This window comes from Cololabis saira, chromosome 8, assembly GCF_033807715.1.
Source record: "Cololabis saira isolate AMF1-May2022 chromosome 8, fColSai1.1, whole genome shotgun sequence".
Lineage (NCBI taxonomy): Eukaryota > Metazoa > Chordata > Actinopteri > Beloniformes > Belonidae > Cololabis > Cololabis saira.
Genome location: NC_084594.1, coordinates 21,879,773 through 21,900,885, shown reverse-complemented (window position 1 = coordinate 21,900,885; position 21,113 = coordinate 21,879,773). Strand labels below are relative to the sequence as shown.

Genomic DNA, 21,113 nt, shown 5'->3' with positions numbered 1-21,113 from the left:
CAATTAAATAAATAAATCAAGAAGAAATGAAAAAGAAGAGGCATTTGTAAGGGGATAGCAAAAAAGGGATTTTCAATTTCGTCCCTCGAACATTCTGAGAAGTCACTTTAAAATACTAAATACCCCCCTCCTGAAAAAATAAAAAATTAAATAAAATAAATAAAAAAACCCAATTCTTTGGTACAGCATCAGCACAAGTTATCGGTCAACAACAATAGTTATAGAACCAATATATACAGACTGTCTCAGAAAATTAGAATATTGTGATTTTCTGTAATGCAAACACAAAAACAAAAAAAATGTCATACATTCTGGATTCATTACAAATCAACTGAAATATTGCAAGCCTTTTATTATTTTAATATTGCTGATCATGATTTACAGTTTAAGATTAAGATTCCCAGAATATTCAAATATATGTTTATATCCCTATGAATTTATGCATTTATACAGTCAGCGATCTTTTGCCAGCTGTCTTTCCTGCATTTTGCAGCTGCAACTGTGTTGCTTTTTGCCTGTATTATATGCCTATACTCATCATATTTCCGTAAAATTATTGTTTGCTCTTCGCTACTGAAATAAGCGGCTCTGACAGCGGACTTCTCCATGCTTGCGATTGGTCATGCGCTGAAAACACTGCCCCTTTTATGTGCACGCGCTCATATCCAGATTGGAGAAACCTGGGTTGATATACCGAGTTGATAACCGCCGTCGTGTGACCGCTTAGCGTGATTGCAATTGTCCCGCTTAGTGAATCTGGATAAGGAAAAGGTATCCTGGATATGTTGAACTTGCTTCGTAGTACAGGCCCCAGAATGCTTCATGTCAAAGTTTCTTGGATTCAACTTTGAGGATTTTATGCAATGTTGATGCCAGACATGAACAGATATCTGACAAGAACCAAATACCAACGCTTCAGTTCTGGTCTTGGCAGAAAAACACTCAGCAACACCCTTCTAAGGGGCTTTTGTACCATTTCCAAACTTGGCAATGAACTGTTGACATCCATCCAAGCATTCATTCAAAAGAGTAGTCAGGTTGGGCAACAAACTTGCATTACAAGAGTGGTCAGACTTAGTAACGATGGTTCCCAGCACAGGCAACACTCACACCGCACTTTTATCCCGAAATGTTCTCTTTATTTATTTATTTATTTATTTATTATTTTATTATTTTGTTGGTATTTTGGCACAGTATTCCTCTCCCAGAGATAAGACACTGGAGAAGACAAAATGTATGAAAAAATTAATGAATGAATGAGCTTTGAAAAGAATATGTTAAAGGAGGTGTTTAGAGAAAAATCAAAACACAACACGTTATTGTGGGGCTTTCGGTCGGCAGGGGTAGTTCATATTGTTGCCTGTAGGCGGCAGTGACGCTGATAAGCCGCATGTTGCTGGCTGGTGTGGCTTGAATGTTTGTAGAAGAAGAGCGCCTCCTGCATTTAAGGCTGTTTTATGGTTCCGCGCAGAGCCTACGCCGTACCGTCCGCGTCGCCGCGTCCCATACGCCCCATACGGCTACGCCGTACCCTACGGCGTAGGCCCTGCGTCGATTTAACGCAGAACCATAATTCAGGCTTAAATCTCGGACCTGTCTGACAGCAGCGCTGTGTGTTGAGCTCCAACTGCGTCGCCGGACCGACACTGTTACTTCTTTCTCCGCTTGCTTTCAAGGTAAAAACATTTCAAGTCACGAATTATGTCAATTACTGATCGACGAAGGTAAATTAGCTTACTCCCATCAATTAGTCTTGCTGGGTCACGATTTCTTCAGTGAATAGCGGACAGTCTTGTTGGTGTAATGATAATCAGTGTCGTCATCTGCAGTCACGGTGCTGCATTTGTGGCTCAATCAGAATCAGAAATACTTTATTTATCCCCGAGGGGCAATTTCAAGGCAACTGAGCAGCAAAACGTTGAAGGTATCAAATAGGATAATAAAAAATAAAGATAAAATAAACAGATAAGTGTTTAAAAAGAAACATATTTAACACCTTGTGACTCACTTTCTTTAATGAACAACGAAAAGTTGATAGCTTTCTCCCAACGGCATATAATCAGTACTCGAGTTGTAAAAAACATTCAGGGGGCATGGGGGATTTTATCATATGGGGACAGATAATTTGTGCTGATTACAAATAATATAATATATTACAAATAATAGCACTGACCAAAACACCTGCAGAAATACTGCAGGAATTAAATGCAGCCTTCTGTAAGCTTTAAATATCCACTGAGCTTACATCAAATACATCAATACACAAAAATAAAAAACAGTTTTCTGAATTTATCAATATGAATCTGTCCTTCACAGGATAAGTAAAATGGATCACTGCAAAAACTAAAAATCTTAACAAGAATATTTGTCTTATTTCTAGTTAAAATGTCTCATTTTAGTAAAGAAATCTCATTACACTTAAAACAAGACTCATCGCTGGAAAAAAACAACAATTTTCACCTGTTTCAAGTAGATTTTCACTTAAAATAAGTAGGAAAATCTGCCAGTGGAACAAGATTTTTTTTCTTGTAATGAGAAGATAAATCTTGTCCCACTGGCAGATTTTCCTACTTATTTTAAGTGAAAATTTACTTGAAACAGGTGAAAATTGTCAAATAAGTTATTTTTCTGGTGTTATTTTTCTGGTGATGACTCTAAATGTTGAAATAGCAGTAAAACCACATTCATTGATGAAATTACATAAGGGATGGAAAGGGGGGATGGCAGTTTTACAGGGGGGATGAATTTGACCATTTTTATTTCAGGGGGGGATGCCACCCCCCCTCATCCCCCCTCAACTCCAGTACTGCATATAATTAATATTGTTACTTTTTAACATCTTCAAGTTAAGAATTCATCGTATGAACTTTTGCTTACACAGGCCCATCCAACTAGTGCTTTTATAAGACTTTTCATTCATTCATTCATTCATCCGTCCATCCATCCATCACTGGCATCGGTTTAATTATGCCTTGATCTTGTTTATTGGTTGTTTGTGTTGTATTTATTTTTTGTTATTTTGTCTTTTCTTTCTTCTTTTATTTTAATTTTTATATGATATGATATTGTGAGGAAGGGACAGGACTAAATAAGCGTTCTGCTTCCTCCTGTTCCCTCTCGAACACATTGTTTTGCTGTGTTTTATTTTTGGATGAGACTGTTAAATTGTTTTGCTTTTTTAATATATTTTGATGCTTTTAATTTGATGGGTTTTGTTGTGTTCAAGACAAAGCCAACAATAAATAAATAAAATAAATAAATAAACTGTATCTCCAACATTAAAACCACTTAAACCTGACGTGATGTGTTGTAACCATCTTCTTCAAATGTTCCACTGGCACTCATGTGGCTCTCACTTCCAGACACTCTCCAACAGTCCATCTCCATGGCAGCTGCACTTTTTTTTAGGCATTTGGTCCCCCCCATCTCCGCAGAGGTTGCACAGGCAGTTCAACTAGTCCAGGTTGGCACATCAATACCAGCCATTGCCAGAAGGTTTGCTGTTTCTCCCAGCACAGTCTCGAGAGCATGCAGGAGATTCACGCAGACAGGCAGTTACTCTAGGTGAGCTGGACAGGGCCGTAGAAGGTATTTAACCCATCAGCAAGAATGTTTTGTGCTTCTTTTCACAAGGAAGAACGCGGTGTGCACCACCAGAGCCCTACAAAATGACCTCCAGCAGGCCACTGGTGTGACTGTCTCTGACCAAATAATCAGAAACAGACATCATGAGTGTGCCCTGTGCTCTCCTCCCAGCACTGTGAAGCTCAGTTGGCATTTGCTATAGAACATCCTGTGTTTTTATAAATAAGAGCCAATTGACTCTGAGCACATGTGACAGACGAAAGAGATTCTGGGGAGGCTGTACCCTTGTTGAGGATGACTGGTTTGGAGGTAGATTGGTGTGGTCCGAGGAGGCAGATTCCTGGTGGGACACACGGACATCTGTATATGGTAGACAACAGAACCCCTTAATGCCATTAGGAGGAAATCCTTGCTCCTATTGTCAATTCTTACACTGGTGGTTCTTCCCGGTGCACAACAGCACCCAGGCTCATGTTGTGAGACTATGCAGACAATTCCCGGAGGATGAAGGAACTGATACCATTAACTGGGCCCTACGCTCACCCAACCTCAATCCAATAGAATAGACCGTCTCTGGAACATAATATTTTGGTCCGTCTGATGTCGCCAGGTTGCACCTCAGATTGTCCAGGAACTCAGTGATGCTCTGATCGAAATCTGGGAGGAGATACCTCAGGACACCATCCATTGTTTAGTTAGGAGCATGCCCTATTCATGCCCTTTTTATTTTTGCTGTTTGGGACTCCAACTTTTGAATGTAGCTGCTGTCCCTGGAGGATCCTGCCGAACTAAATTTTTTTTTATACTGTACAATGATAATAAATCTTATTATTCTTATTATCTGAGGTTGTCAGGCATGCACACGAGGGCCATACAAACTACGGAGTACCATTTTTGATTTGCTACAATACATTTCAGCGACATGATCTAGTCTGTCGAATGATCTTTTCACTTGGATTTTCGGGGTATCTTTGAATTCAGCCGTCTGTAATTGATAACCATAATTTCCAACAAACTATGTGGCATGCTTTGTTTCGAAGTCATTACCCAATCCACATTGATATCACTTTCCAGTAGGATTTTTCTTTCCTTTTAATGTCCCCATTGAGAGCTGATGCATTTCGAAATGTTCCTTTAACTTTTTTTGAGCAGTGTAATCATAGTACAGGACCTGACTACAGAGCACCTCCACAGGTCCTTTGTCCATCATCTGAGGCAGAGCTGCTTTAGTGGCATACACAGACGTGGCTTAAAATTTTGATAAGCAGATTTGATCATATTTGAGTCCAGTCAAAATACAGGCCAAGGCTCTCCATACATCTGCTCTGGCTCTCAGTGGATTTAAGACTTGAAATGTAGCTGAAAACATCCACACTTTAAAAGCAACAGCATGTGACAGATGGCCGCCTGAAAAGGTTTTAGGGTTGAACAAAACATTCATTGCAGAATATTGTATTTTAATAGAAATAAGGATGAAAAAATAATTTTAAATTCTTGTTTTTTGTAGTTGAAGGTAATCTCCCAGAAACACAGACTGGCAGAGGCTGTTTTTGCTCCTTTTTATGATTCAGATTACAGCTCTCTGGGGTGGATCTTAATAATAGACCTGACTCACTCCAGCAAGATTTCTTTTCTATGCAATTTATAATTTCTATCTAGGTGTAATTGCAAGCTTAGCAATGCTCCAGGCACTACAGCAACTTCAGCATCCTACATGCCATGGGATTAATGAGCTGAGGAAGCTTGATCCAATTAGGATAGTAGCTCGCCTGTTGGCATTCCTAAGCTTGCAGGGAGGTCAGTATATTTCTGTAAGCTTCAGCAGGAGAAGACGATAAAAGAGGTGCATAGGTGAATTTCAGTTACAAATTTAAGACATGTGCATGGCTTCAATAATAATCTTGATTTTCTTTTTGCCAGAAACCACTCACAACTTCACAGTAAAGTGTTTATCTCAAGATGGTAACGGACTTAACTGTGTCTCATCTCCAGGTCTTGCAACATGTCCATCATCAAGATCCACGCCAGAGAAATCTTTGATTCTCGTGGAAACCCCACGGTGGAGGTTGACCTGTACACCGATAAAGGTAGGCTTAAATGCATGACTAACATTTGTCATAGTTTTAGAGTAATTGAAAAGGCTTGAGTGCATTTTATGGATCCATTCTTCAATAACAAAATTCCCTTCTACGTTTCCTCTCCACTTCATGCTCAGGAGTGTGTTAGACTGATTGCTCTTGACTTCTCAAAAGAAATCCTCTAATCTATATTTTGTTTGTGGTGCAAATATTTGTATTCCTATTTATTATTTTTTTAAATGGTTTGAAATTGACTCCCAGCCAGTGAGGCATCTAGAGAACATTGATGAATTATAGTTGAGCCCCCCCACTCTGAGTTGGGGGTCCCCTTAATGCCTTGTGCATCATTGTTGATACATATATCTACGACACCTCTGCACCACCCCTAAATCAAAAACAATATAAAAATATTTTTATATTTTTATACAATTTTTTTTATATTTATATTTTTAAAAGAATTTGAAAAATAAATAAAAATAGATAAATTACGATACCCAACATATTTTAAAGAGGTTCAAAAAAAAAACCGAGACAGGACAAAATTGGGGATATTTTTAATTCCAAGATATAATGAGCACAAAAGATTTTCATCAACCCTAAATCAAAAACAATATAAAAACATTTTTATATTTTTATACCTTTTTTTTTTTTTTATATATATATTTTTAAAAGAATTTGAAAAATAAATAAAAATAGATAGATAAATTACGATACCCGACATATTCTATAGAGATACAAAAAAAAACTGAGACAGGACAAAATTGGGGGTATAACGAGAAGATTAAAAGAAGCCTGAATAGCATCGAAAGTATGAAATGAACTGAATCAGCCCCAGCAAAAAGCATTTAAGCAGTCAGTTTCAACTGTTCAGTAAGTCACTTTCAACACTTAAGATTTTTCCCTTTTGCAGCATCCCTCTGCATATGAATCTGGATTTGCAGCACAAATAATACACTCAAACTGAATAAAGCTGTTTACTCAGTTTCCTTATATTTCTATGTGTTATAGTAAATACTGGTACGTGAGGGAGCAATCTGCTAATTCATTTAATTTATATCACATAACTTGTGTTGCAAGTATTTTTTTAAGGTTTTGAGGCTCTAGTGGCCTTTGTCAGTAGCTCGTCAGAAAGATGGAGAAGACGGCAGAGTCGAGGCCGGGATTTGAACTTGGACTGCCTGCTCAACGGCGATAGCATGTGCTCCTACTCAACCAACTGAGCTATAGGGAACCCCTGCAAGTAGTTTTTTGATGTCATCTCTGTCCCCTTGTGTACATTTTTCAGGTTTGTTTAGGGCTGCTGTACCGAGCGGTGCATCAACTGGAATCTATGAAGCCTTGGAGCTCAGAGACAATGACAAGTCTCGTTACCTTGGGAAAGGTTGGTACATCCTTGGTGTGTTTTCAGTTTTATAGGGAAGATATAGTTTCACTTTTTTTTTTTATTGGACATTTTTTATATCTGCCATTAAATACTGAAAGGCTTTATTCCCATCAAAAGTTAGTTGTTTTGTTGTTTGTATTTTAGTCTTCTATTAGTCTTCCTCTGTCATTTTTACCCTCTGTTCTCTCTTCATCTTTGGCAGATATGAATGGGTTAGTGAGTTCCCATTAACCGTCTTTCTTAATCTTAAACAAAAACAGTCTTTCTTAATCTTAAACAATAAAACATGCCCATCTAACACCAGCATGCTCAGTTGCATAATCTGTTGCATATGATGTGAATGCTGAATTGATTTGAATGCATGCATGTATCTATTGTCTGCATCTTGGCTGTGGATCAGCTTGTCTGCAAAATAAAATTATTAACCTGTTGAGTAAAAGTGAAAAAGGTGAAACTGATGCGCAAATTGGTTTATACATGTTGCATTAAACAATAAAACAATGCATGGGTTTCTCAATCTGTCACTTTGTGCATATTGTTGTGAAAGTGTATCACTAATCTTTTTATCACAGGAGTCACTCAGGCTGTAGAACACATTAATTCAACAATTGCACCTGCACTTGTTGATCAGGTAAGATAAGACTTGTTTTTTTGTTTAGGTATCACAGTTCTTTATTGATGTGATGCAAATATAAATCTTCTTTCTCCTCAGGATATCTCTGTGGTTGAGCAGGAGAAAATTGACCAGATGATGATTGACATGGATGGCACAGAGAATAAGTGTAAGCTACGTTCACACAACAACATAATGGATAATAGGCTTCTTTTGCAGTATAGTTGTTATAAATGGATGAGTTAAGTGAATCAACTGCTCAGTTTAGTTGAATGCAGATACCTGACTTCCTCAGATTAGTTTTATTTTCTTGCAATGAAAAGTTTTTACATACTTACAAAGTGAAGCACCTTCAATGATATTTGTTGCAGCTGTGATGTTTTTGTGTTCCTCCTCCTGCTTCATTGTTAATGAATCATCAGTCCCTGGAAAAAATCTGATTTCATTTTCTTCACTACAAACAGCCCAATTTGGAGCAAATGCCATCCTGGGTGTGTCTCTGGCTGTGTGCAAAGCTGGTGCTGCAGAGAAAGGAGTTCCCTTGTATCGCCATATCGCTGATCTGGCAGGAAACCCAGAGGTCATCTTGCCTGTACCGGTGAGTTGTTATTATTGTTGGTTTGTTTTTGTTTTTTTGCTCTACAACAAGCACGCATTTGCTGGTTATTTCTCCTCATTGGGTTCAGTACAGGTATCGTTTCTCTTCTCTACACTTTCACCAGGCGTTCAACGTGATTAATGGTGGCTCTCATGCAGGCAACAAACTTGCTATGCAGGAGTTCATGATCCTGCCCATTGGTGCCAGCACTTTCAAAGAAGCCATGCGTATTGGAGCCGAGGTCTACCACAATCTCAAAAACGTTATCAAGAAGAAATATGGACAGGATGCTACTAATGTGGGGGATGAAGGTGGCTTTGCTCCAAACATACTGGAAAATCAGGAGGGTATGCATTTGACTCGCTGATGGTTTTAACTTCATTCTGGAAGAGGACTTGAGGCTCAGTTTTCATGCTCCGTTTTAAATTTATGTTTGACTGAATGGAAGTTCTCGCAAAATGTGTATTTATGTTAATGTTGTTAATATACTATATTTCAGTGTGTTTTAAGTTTCCAATCGACATTTTAACTGAACGTTAAACTGTGGGTTAAGATTCAAGGCTGAGGTATGGTTCTGCGTCACACCAACGCAGAGCACACGCCGCAGCCGTGACGCCGTGCTGAACCCTTCTGACTTCTCCGTCTCTCCATTTGGTCGCGGTGCAGTACCCCCCGCGGCCACTAGTAAGCAATCTTTTTCTGAATGGTTTATCCGACTTTTTCCGGTCACAGTAAATCAAAGAAATAAGGACAACTATTGTGCAAAAAACAAAAACAAAAAAAATAAACGAAGAAAAGAGCCCTGGAAGTTCACTACTGATTCAAACCGGAAACCGGAAATGCTTCGCTTTCAAACGAACCAATCACAGCCCTCTCGGTCTGCGAGTGGACGGCGTCTCCTCGACGCGTAGTTACAATTTTCAGGAGGTGCACGTCAGTGACGGCGTGTCCTCTGCGTCGATCCAAACCACACGCCGTAGGCACGGCGTCATTTTGACGCAGAAGCATAACTGAGCCTTAAGTGTAGAAACATCTTTGATACTATTAAAAATGTTCTGGATTGTAGTGGTCCCAAGATAGTCTTAAAAAGGCAAACAACATGCTTAATGCAAGGGCTTGACACTCCGACTGCAAGGAATCAGATGATGAAATGTGGTTTTTTCTTACCTTTTTTCCTAAACCCTGCAGCTCTAGAGTTAGTGAAGGATGCCATCGCCAACGCGGGATACACAGACGAGGTTGTGATCGGCATGGATGTGGCAGCATCCGAGTTCTACAGGGATGGAAAATACGACTTGGACTTCAAGTCGCCTGACGACCCAAGCCGTTACATCACCCCTGACGAACTGGCTGATCTCTACAAGAGCTTTGTGCAGGATTATCCAGGTATACACCGGACACATTTTATACGTTATTTAGCACGAAGAGAGCACGGCATCTCACAATCAATTTTGACAAATGTCATTTGCAAGATCAAACACCTTTCTTTTTTTTTTTTTTTTTTTTTATTACTGGGAAGATGATAAAGTGAAGTGTGTGTATGTCTCTGAAAACATTCAACAATTTTGCAAATAATTTATTTAAAAAATACTGGGAATCACATGTCCTTTGCACAAACACCCACATTTATATCTGTATGTTGCTGACGATATATTGAAACACTTTATTATATTGTATTGATCTAATCTTTCAAGCAATAAATCCTTCAAACATAGATGTCAGTTTTATCCTTTGATTCACAGAATAACATTGTAAAAGGCAATTATGACTTTGGGTATGAATGTCAAAGGTGAATTTATTGTTTATTTACTTATCCACAATGATTCCCATGTTCTAGGATCCTGGTGGCATTAAAGCCCCTGAAAAGCAGGTGCTGCTTTCCAGAAGTCTGATGACTGAAAGCTTCAGGGACATCAATGTTTTCATACTATCTGTAGCATTGTTACTGCAATCAAGTCAGAGCCTGTGACATTTTTACACCACTTTCAGTTTAGAACGAAACTTTGAAAGACAATTGGAAATTCAGGTTTTTTTTTTTTTTTTTGTTTTTTTTTTAAATGGTTATTTTAATTGATATATTAAAAAAAAACATGCAATACTATTTTTAGAAGACACTGTTGTCCTTTTTGGTCTTTAGATATTGGTGTACGATATCCAATCATGTGAAAACATTTTTTTTTCTCTTTGCTCTTTCAAATAGTTGAATTTTATGTCTTTAATTTTTTTTATGCAGAGATGCCTCAAATCAGATATATTGCTGTCCCTTTTTTTTTTAACATATTTAGGTGACTGCCTAAAAACTCTTAACATGTCAAAAATCATCACGGCTAAGCTTTGCATTTCAAAGCTGTGTTGTCATGTTCTTAAAGTAGAGGCTTTTTAATGGCACCCCTCATAACAAGCCATTTTCTTTTCTAATTATCATGAACTTTAAAGTTTTACATTCAAACTGAAGCCTGTACAGTCTGGGGTGCAGGTGTCAGATTATGAGCTTCTCTCCTGAAGACTGCACACTGACTTTGGGATAAACTTATTGGAACATCGATTCTGAGAAGATTGGCCATTCCCATTTGTTACGTTTTTAAATTAACATTCTCACTGTAGAATAATGAACTCCTGTTTGGAAATGGCTTAGTAACCTTTACAACCTTTCCCAAACTGGGAAGCAGGGTTATAATAGTTTTGAATTTTTTTAGTTTTATTTCGTTTTGACTTTTTCTCCTTCAATTCAGTTAGTTTTAATTAGTTTTTAGTGTGGGTTTGCTAGTTTTTATTAGTTTTTATATTTTCAAAAATGCTTAGTTTTAGTTTAGTTTTTATTAGTTTTAGTTTTGACGTCACGGACCGTGAGGCGTTAAGGTGCCGTAGCTGCCAGTTGGAGATAAACGGCCAGAGCGGAATAAATTGATCATACCAAGAGGCTTATATTGACAGGGACGAAAACGGAGGAAATTATATCTATAATTTCAGTTCTTTTTAGTTAGTTTTCAAAACACGCAATATAGTTTCAGTTAGTTATCGTTTTTGTCTTTTAATTTTCGTTTTTATTTAGTTCAGTTAACGAAATAGTTTTTTCAATTTTAGTTTTCATTATTTTGTTCGTTTTCGTGAACGATAATAACTCTGCTGGGCAGTACCAACAATTTCCTCCACACCTGAATGCCTCAGACCAGCAAACTGCCAAATCCTGTCCTATTAAAGAAGTGCTCAGATCTGTTGCTGATCAATAAATCAAATTTCACTATCATTTCAATCAAGCATCAGTTAGGTTCACTTGATTGATGCTGGCAGATACTTACCGTTTTTAATTCTTTTTTTTCCCTTAATTAAATGTAACTACAGCAGCATTATTAAGAATAAGATGCAATCATCATCCATTGTTTGTTTGTTCAGTGGTTTCCATTGAGGATCCCTTTGACCAGGACGATTGGGAAGCTTGGTCTAACTTCACTGACAGCACTGACATCCAGGTTGTTGGAGACGATCTGACGGTGACCAATCCTACTCGCATCTGCAAGGCTGTGGAGGAGAAGGCCTGCAACTGCCTCCTGCTTAAAGTTAACCAGATTGGCACAGTTACCGAGTCAATGAAAGCGTAAGTCGTCATCTTAACACCAGAGCTCACTGAGGGTATGAAGCTAATGCCACAAATTATTGTCCCACGTACATAGAGGAAAATTGGCGAACATCAACACAATGTTATTAAAGAATTAAATAGAAAAGTATTATTTTAAATGATCAGTATGATGTTTATATCCGTAAAATGTCATTGCACTGGCAGGTGTAAGATGGCCCAGGAGAGTGGCTGGGGCGTGATGGTTAGTCATCGCTCTGGTGAAACTGAAGACACCTTCATTGCAGATCTGGTGGTCGGGTTATGCACCGGACAGGTAACGTTCATTGTGCAAATGTAACTTTTAACACCTATCACTTGGTAGCTAAATGCAGCGATGATATACAGTACAGACCAAAAGGTTTGGACACACCTCATTCAAACAAATGGGGAAGCGTGTCCAAACGTTTGGTCTGTACTGTATGTTAAACAGAAATCATGTCACGGACAAAGGAAATTTTCTTTTTCACATTCAGATAAAGACGGGGGCCCCCTGCCGCTCTGAGCGCTTGGCCAAGTACAATCAGATACTCAGGTGAGTCTATGCCAGTGTCTTACTTGGTACCAGTTAACTATTTCATTAAAAGTTGGGGGGCGGGGGGGACAAAACCCGTCATTAATATTGGCAGTTTATGTCTATATCAGATCTTTCAAGTTTAAGAACAAAAAACTAACTGAAATGGTTTTATTTATTGCAGAATTGAAGAGGAGTTGGGAGATAAAGCTGTGTTTGCTGGGAGAAACTTCAGGAAACCTGTTATAGAGTGAAGTAGTGAGGCTGGTGGATTCAGACACACAAATGTGTGAAAACGCATCAGTGCAATAATGATTAATGTAGTGTAGCACAAGTGTTAACTTATTAAGACAGCATACCGTCAGGACTGCAACTGTCTCTTCTCTCACTGAATTCTCTGTATTTTTATAGATAGATAGTTTATAGAATAAATTAAAAGATTTAAAAATGACACTTAAATTGTTTTCAGAACAGCTTGACTTTGAACAACAAAAAAAAGGATAATAAAGTTTTGTTGGTGATTAAAATATGTACTTGGTCTTGTGTGTTCTCTTTCATTGTGGTGTTGGATGTTTAAATGCTGATTAGTGACTTTCTAGACCAGTGGAAACTCCGCCTGACATCTTAGTTGTAATTCAGAGTCTGCTTCACGGTTTAACGCTAAATGCCAACTGTTTAACTGGAACTTAAACTAATTTGTAATTTTGGGTCCAGTGTGAAAGTGTGCTTAAATATCTTAACTACAGCGATAAAAGTCCCGCTGGCTGTTATCTGGGGAAATTATGTCGCTACATCTTTTTTTTTTTTTTTTAAGTGGTGTATAATTCATTTCTATCCACAAGATAAGTTTTATTCCTATCCCATTCATGACGGCATGACACTTTTTTTAAGCCCATGAATGGGGCATCATATTTATATTTTATAGCAGAATGTTGAACATTTTTCTAGAAATATCTTTAGCACAACATAATTAACAGTTTATTATGCAATATAATGTATAACGTGATGAATAACGTGTATTTGGGGTGTTTTCATTTGGATTTTCAGTTGAAACTTATGCATCTGTATTTTTTTTATTAAAAAAAAATACTGATATGAACACCATCGTCCTAGAATAGTCACTAGGGTCGAGGATCTGAAGTGCGGTGATCAGGTTAATGTCTTGCATGATTAGGGTTTCCAACTCCCTGTAGAATAAATAAGGGACACCTCATCGGCAGGGCCGGCCAACCCGATTACCTTCACCCTTCCTGGCGTGGTGAATTTTTTCAAGCCCCTTTTTTTTGTGAATGAGACCATTTTTTTAACTATTTGACTGGAACCTGAATTGAATTAGATGCATATTTTTGAATGCCATGAAAACATGGAAAACAAATTATTATCCAGCAATTCACTTTAATACAAAATAACCAAAATGAACTGATTAAAATAAGTATCTTTCTTAAAGAGAAACCTGTCCTGCTTAACTTAAAATTGTATAAATTAATATAAAACAATAGAAAGAAAGCAGAACATCCATTGTGTAATAGTGCAATAACAAAAGTGCAAACAGAAAGTCTGTAGAAAACTTAACATACAGTGCCTTGCGAAAGTATTTGCACCCCTTGAACTTTGTGACCTTTTGCCACATTTCAGGCTTCAAACATAAAGATATAAAACTGTAGTTTTTTGTGAAGAATCAACAACAAGTGGGACACAATCATGAAGTGGAACGAAATGTATTGGATATTTCAAACTTTTTTAACAAATAAAAAACTGAAAAATTGGGCGTGCAAAATTATTCACCCCCCTTAAGTTAATACTTTGTAACGCCACCTTTTGCTGCGATTACATCTGTAAGTCGCTTGGGGTATGTCTATCAGTTTTTGCACATCGAGAGACTGAAATTTTTCCCCATTCCTCCTTGCAAAACAGCTCGAGCTCAGTGAGGTTGAATGGAGAGCGTTTGTGAACAGCAGTTTTCAGTTCTTTCCACAAATTCTCCATTGGATTCATGTCTGGACTTTGACTTGGCCATTCTAACACCTGGATATGTTTTTTGTGAACCATTCCATTGTAGATTTTGCTTTATGTTTTGGATCATTGTCTTGTTGGAAGACAAATCTCCGTCCCAGTCTCAGGTCTTTTGCAGACTCCATCAGGTTTTCTTCCAGAATGGTCCTGTATTTGGCTCCATCCATCTTTCCATCAATTTTAACCATCTTCCCTGTCCCTGCTGAAAAAAAGCAGGCCCAAACCATGATGCTGCCACCACCATGTTTGACAGTGGGGATGGTGTGTTCAGGGTGATGAGCTGGGTTGCTTTTACGCCAAACATAACGTCTTGCATTGTTGCCAAAAAGTTTGATTTTGGTCTCATCTGACCAGAGCAGCTTCTTCCACATGTTTGGTGTGTCTCCCAGGTGGCTTGTGGCAAACTTTAAACAACACTTTGTATGGATATCTTTAAGAAATGGCTGTCTTCTTGTCACTCTTCCATAAAGGCCAGAATTGTGCAGTACACGACTGATTTTTGTCGTATGGACAGAGTCTCCCACCTCAGCTGTAGGTGACCTCTGACCTCTGCAGTTCATCCAGAGTGATCATGGGCCTCTTGGCTGCATCTCTGATCAGTCTTCTCCTTGTATGAGCTGAAAGTGTAGAGGGACGGCCAGGTCTTGGTAGATTTGCAGTGGTCTGATACTCCTTCCATTTCAATATTATCGCTTGCACAGTGCTCCTTGGGATGTTTAAAAGCTTGGGAAATATTTTGTATCCAAATCCAGCTTTAAACTTCTCCACAATCTCGGACCTGCCTGGTGTGTTCCTTGTTCTTCATGATGCTCTCTGCGCTTTAAACGGACCTCTGAGACGATCACGGTGCAGGTGCATTTATACAGAGATGTGATTACACACTGGTGGATTCCATTTATCATCATTAGTCATTTAGGTCAACACTGGATCATTCAGAGATCCTCACTGAACTTCTGGACAGAGTTTGCTGCACTGAAAGTAAAGGGGCTGAATAATTTTGCACGGCCACTTTTTCAGTTTTTTATTTGTTAAAAAAGTTTGAAATATCCAATACATTTCATTCCACTTCATGATTGTGTCCCACTTGTTGATTCTTCACAAAAAATTACAGTTTTATATCTTTATGTTTGAAGCCTGAAATGTGGCAAAAGGTCATAAAGTTCAAGGGGGGCAAATACTTTCGCAAGGCACTGTATTTGTGCGTCAAAGGCCATGACTTTAGGCTACAGTTGTAGTAAAACAGGAAAAAAAATAACTTATGATCTTAACAGCTCAATGTACGGAAGAGTATTAGGGCCATGCAAGAGAAAAAAAAATTGAGAGTGGAATATTTTTTTTTATTGTGCACTTTGAGAAAAAGGTTGAAATGTCGAGATTAATGTTGAAATACAATTTTGAGAAAAAAGTCGCAATTTTGTGAATAAAGTCGAAATTTCGCCTTTTTTCTCCACATTTCAACTTTATTCACGAAATTTTGACTTTTTTCTCCACATTTCAACGTTTTTCTCGAAATTATACTTCAACAATATTCTCGATATTTCGACTATTTTCTCGACATTTCAAGATTCAAGACAACTTTATTAATCCCTTGAAGGGCTATTTGATTTGGCAGCTCGTGCCCAAACACACACATAACAAACACATAACACATTCAATAGAACACAGAGAGAAAGTTGACAGCTGTGTGCAAAAATCTGCAATTTGTTGCATTAAAAAAGTGCTGATACCAATAAATTCATTAAAAAACAGTCTATACAAACACTGGATGAAATCATTCCTAGAAGGTACACAGTACCTAAATACACATTCCAAACAAATTCATAAGGATAAATTTAAATGTAATAGCCGAACAGCAGAGGGGATAAAAGACTTGGAAAAGCGATTACTCTTACACACAGGTTGGGCATAACGACATCCTGAAGGCAGCAGTGAAAACTCTTTTCCTAAAACATGCCCAGAAGTTCCCAGAATACTCTGACTCTTCCTCAAAACCTGTTGTTCCCATAGGGAGCCAAGGTCTCTGCTTGAGTCCAATAATCTTGGAACAGATTTTCACCACACTGTTAAGACTGTTTCTGTCCCTGAGTGACAGGTTGTTGAACCAACAAATAAAAGAATAAGTTAAAAGGCTTTCAATAAAGGACTGATAAAAACGACAGAGAATCACTGGACTCACAGAAAAAGAATTCAGCATACGCAGGAGATGAATCCTCTGCTGTCCACGTTTGACCAGTGCTTCAGTGTTAAAATCAAATTTAAGCTGGTTGTCAAACACAGTGCCCAGATATTTGTAGGAGCTGACAATTTCAATCTTCTCTCCATCTATGACACTCTCAGTGAAGGTCTGCTTGTTGCGTCTAAAATCTACCAACATTTCTTTAGTTTTGGATGCCTTCAATTCTAAAAAGTTGTCCTTACACCAGTCTACAAATGCAGGGAGAGCCACACCATGGTTATGTTGGGCACTCTGAAGGAGAGACAACAGCACAGTATCATCTGAAAGCTTGACAAGGAAGCTGCCCTGACAAAATGATCTGCAGCTGTCAGTATATAAAATGTAAAGAAGAGGTGACAGTACGCACCCTTGTGGTGAACCCGTATTTGTCACAACAATGTCAGACAAATAACCATTCACAATGACCCTCTGCTGTCTGTTGGTCAAGAAATCTAAAATCAATAAAACAAGTTGGTTTGATAGTTTAAAATCATAAATAAGTCTCTCAATTAGAAGACGAGGTTGCATGTGGTTAAAAGCAGAGGAGAACTCTCCAAACAACAGTCTAGCATGGGAACTAGGTTTCTCCAAATGTTTGTACAATGTGTTAAGAATAAAAATCTTAGCATCTTAGCATCTTCGACATTTTTTCTTGACATTTCGACTTTTTTCTCAACATTTCGACTTTTTTCTCGAAATTGTACTTCAACATTAATCTGGACTTTTCGACTTTTTTCTCAACATTTCGACTTTTTTTCTCAACATTTCGACTTTATTCACGAAATATTTACTTTTTTCTCCACATTTCGACTTTTTTCTCCACATTTCAACTTTTTTCTCAACATTTCGACTCTTTTCTCGAAATTCTACTTCAACATTAATCTCGACTTTTCGACTTTTTTCTCGACATTTTGACTTTTTTCTCGACATTTTGACTTTTTTCTCGACATTTTGACTTTTTTCTCAACATTTCGACTCTTTTCTCTAAATTCTACTTCAACATTAATCTCGACTTTTTTCTCGACATTTCGACTTTTTTTCTCGACATTTCGACTTTTTTCTCGAAGTGCATAATGAAAAAAAAAATCTTCCTCCTCTAAAATATTATTTTTATTTTTCTCCTGCCTGGCCCTAATACTCTTCCGTATCAATGCCATTTTCCATTGGCATTTTATGCCTTATTTTTTGACTCTCACAGTAATACGGGGCCAAGTGCGTCCCTTTTCATCTCAATACGGGACGATTCTGTTTTGCCAGGGACGGTTGGCGACCCTATGCATGATATCATTAATGTTGTTTGGTTCATGGCCGCCCGCGCAGCAGCTGATGGTGAAGCCTTCGCTGCTGATGATCCGCGGCACATGCTCAGTTATGCACGCCCAGACAAGCAAACAACAGTCTAGCATGGGAACTAGGTTTCTCCAAATGTTTGTACAATGTGTTAAGAATAAAAATCTTAGCATTTTAGCATCTTCGACACATTTCGACTTTTTCCTCGAAATTCTACTTCAACATTAATCTCGACATTTCAACTTTTTTCTCGACATTTCGACTTTTTTCGCAACATTTCGACTCTTTTCTCGAAATTCTACTTCAACATTAATCTCGACTTTTCGACTTTTTTCTCGACATTTCGACTTTTTTCTCGAAGTGCATAATGAAAAAAAAATCTTCCTCCTCTAAAATATTATTTTTATTTTTCTAAACATTTCGACTTTTTTCTCGAAATTCAACTTCAATATTAATCTCGACATTTCGACTTTTTTCTCAACATTTCAACTTTTTTCTCAACATTTCGACTCTTTTCTCGAAATACTACTTCAACATTAATCTTGACTTTTCGACTTCTCGACATTTCAACTTTTTTCTCGAAATGCATAATAAAAAAAAATCTTCCTCCTCTAAAATATTATTTTTATTTTTCTCCCTAATACTCTTCCGTATCAATGTCATTTTCCATTGGCATTTTATGCATTATTCTACATTATTTTTGCATAATTTTTTGACTCTCACAGTAATACGGGGCAAAGTGCGTCCCTTTTCAGCTCAATACGATTCTGTTTTGCCAGGGACGGTTGGCGACCCTATGCATGATATCATTAATGTTGTTTGGTTCATGGCCGCCCGCGCAGCAGCTGATGGTGAAGCCTTCACTGCTGATGATCCGCGGCACATGCTCAGTTATATGCACGCCCAGACAAGCAAACAACAGTCTAGCATGGGAACTAGTTTTCTCCAAATGTTTCTACAATGTGTTAAAGGAGCATGAGGCAGGATTGAGGCAGGATTTATGAAAAAAAATGCTTATACGTTTTAAGTTTTCTAGTAATAATGTCAGATGAAGCGTTCCAAACCAAAAAGAACGAGCCCTCTAGTGTATCTCTCCGTTGCCTTGAACAGGCTGTGTGCTGCAAAATGTGCTGCAATCCGGGCCGGAATTTCCCGCGCTGTCCTGCGGATGTGATGTCAAATGACGCTGCATGCTCGTTCTCCCCATTCTCCCGTGCCGGCTTCGCTGTTGGCTGCAGTAGCCCCGACGGCCGTCGTGGTGAAGGGTGGCGCTAATGAGTCTCATTTCTTAAAAGGAGCCTCATACTCCTTTAAGAATAAAAATCTTAGCATCTTAGCATCTTCGACACATTTCGACTTTTTTCTCGAAATTGTACTTCAACATTAATCTCGACTTTTCGACTTTTTTCCTCAACATTTCGACTTTTTTCTCAACATTTCGACTTTATTCACGGAATATTGACTTTTTTCTCGACATTTCGACTTTTTTCTCAACATTTCGACTTTTTTCTCGAAATTCTACTTCAACATTAATCTCGACATTTCGACTTTTTTTTCTCCACATTTCGACTTTTTTCTCAGCATTTCGACTTTTTTCTCAGCATTTCGACTCTTTTCTCGAAATTCTACTTCAACATTAATCTCGACTTTTCGACTTTTTTCTCGACATTTCGACTTTTTTCTCAACATTTCGACTTTTTTCTCGAAGTGCATAATGAAAAAAAAAATCTTCCTCCTCTAAAATATTATTTTTATTTTTCTCCTGCCTGGCCCTAATACTCTTCTTTATCAATGCCATTTTCCATCGGCATTTTATGCATTATTTTGCATTATGCATTATTTTTTGACTCTCACATTAATACGGGACAAAGTCATGGGCAAAGTGCGTCCCTTTTCAGCTCAATACGGGACGATTCTGTTTTGCCAGGGCCGGTTGGCGACCCTATGCATGATATCATTAATGTTGTTTGGTTCATGGCCGCCCGCGCAGCAGCTGATGGTGAAGCCTTCGCTGCTGATGATCCGCGGCACATGCTCAGTTATGCACGCCCAGACAAGCAAACAAGTCTAGCATGGGAACTAGGTTTCTCCAAATGTTTGTACAATGTGTTAAGAATAAAAATCTTAGCATCTTCGACACATTTCGACTTTTTTCTTGAACTTGTATTTCAACATTAATCTCGACTTTTCGACTTTTTTCTCAACATTTCAACTTTTTTCTCAACATTGCGACTTTTTTCTCGAAATTCTACTTCAACATTAATCTCGACATTTGGACTTTTTTCTCAACATTTCGACTCTTTTCTCGAAATTCTACTTCAACATTAATCTCGACTTTTTTCTCGACATTTCGACTTTTTTCTCAACATTTTGACTTTTTTGTCGAAATTTTACTTCAGCATAAATCTCGACATTTCGACTTTTTTTCTCCACATTTCGACTTTTTTCTCAACATTTCAACTTTTTCCTCAACATTTCGACTCTTTTCTTGAAATTCTACTTCAACATTAATCTCGACTTTTCGACTTTTTTCTCGACATTTCGACTTTTTTCTCGAAGTGCATAATGAAAAAAAAATCTTCCTCCTAAAATATTATTTTTATTTTTCTCCTGCCTGGCCCTAATACTCTTCCGTATCAATGCCATTTTCCATTGACATTTTATGCATTATTTTTGCATTATTTTGCATTATTTATGCATTATTTTACGGGGGTAACGGGGCAAAGTGCGTCCCTTTTCAGCTCAATACGGGACGATTGTGTTTTGCCAGGGACGGTTGGCCACCCTATGCATGATATCATTAATGTTGTTTGGTTCATGGCCGCCCGCGCAGCAGCTGATGGTGAAGCCTTCGCTGCTGAGCACATGCTCAGTTATATGCACGCCCAGACAAGCAAACAAGTCTAGCATGGGAACTAGGTTTCTCCAAATGTTTGTACAATGTGTTAAAAATAAAAATCTTAGCATTTTAGCATCTTCGACACATTTCGACTTTTTTCTCGAAATTGTACTTCAACATTAATCTCGACATTTCGACTTTTTTCTCAACATTTCAACTTTTTTCTCAACATTTCGACTCTTTTCTCGAAATTCTACTTCAACATTAATCTCGACTTTTCGACTCTTTTCTCAACATTTCAACTTTTTTCTCAACATTTCAACTTTATTCACGAAATATTGACTTTTTTCTCAACATTTCGACTTTTTTCT

General features: G+C 37.9%; 1 protein-coding gene across 3 annotated transcripts; it reads left to right on the top strand.

Annotated features, from left to right (window-relative positions):
* Positions 1-1,572: 1,572 nt before the first annotated feature.
* On the top strand, positions 1,573-12,914 carry eno1b (enolase 1b, (alpha)). 3 transcript variants are annotated; one of them, XM_061727231.1, is made up of 12 exons: positions 1,573-1,676; positions 5,578-5,672; positions 6,949-7,044; positions 7,620-7,678; positions 7,760-7,829; positions 8,125-8,258; positions 8,383-8,605; positions 9,447-9,644; positions 11,652-11,853; positions 12,040-12,148; positions 12,348-12,406; positions 12,570-12,914. In XM_061727231.1, the coding sequence occupies exons 2-12, from the start codon at positions 5,588-5,590 to the stop codon at positions 12,637-12,639; spliced, it is 1,305 nt and encodes a 434-aa protein (XP_061583215.1). In that variant the 5' UTR covers positions 1,573-1,676; positions 5,578-5,587; the 3' UTR covers positions 12,640-12,914. The 3 variants fall into 3 exon arrangements, with proteins under 3 accessions (XP_061583215.1, XP_061583217.1, XP_061583214.1); XM_061727233.1 differs by lacking the exon at positions 1,573-1,676 and adding an exon at positions 5,378-5,428; XM_061727230.1 differs by lacking the exon at positions 1,573-1,676 and adding an exon at positions 5,380-5,436.
* The last annotated feature ends 8,199 nt before the right edge of the window (positions 12,915-21,113 follow it).

Coding starts and splice junctions, on each gene's coding strand:
- eno1b (XM_061727231.1), top strand. CDS start 5,588: ATGTCCATCATCAAGATCCACGCCAGAGAAATCTTTGATTCTCGTGGA. Junction 9,645..11,651: donor CTTTGTGCAGGATTATCCAG/GTATACACCGGA, acceptor TTGTTTGTTCAG/TGGTTTCCATTGAGGATCCC. Junction 12,149..12,347: donor TCGGGTTATGCACCGGACAG/GTAACGTTCATT, acceptor TTTCACATTCAG/ATAAAGACGGGGGCCCCCTG.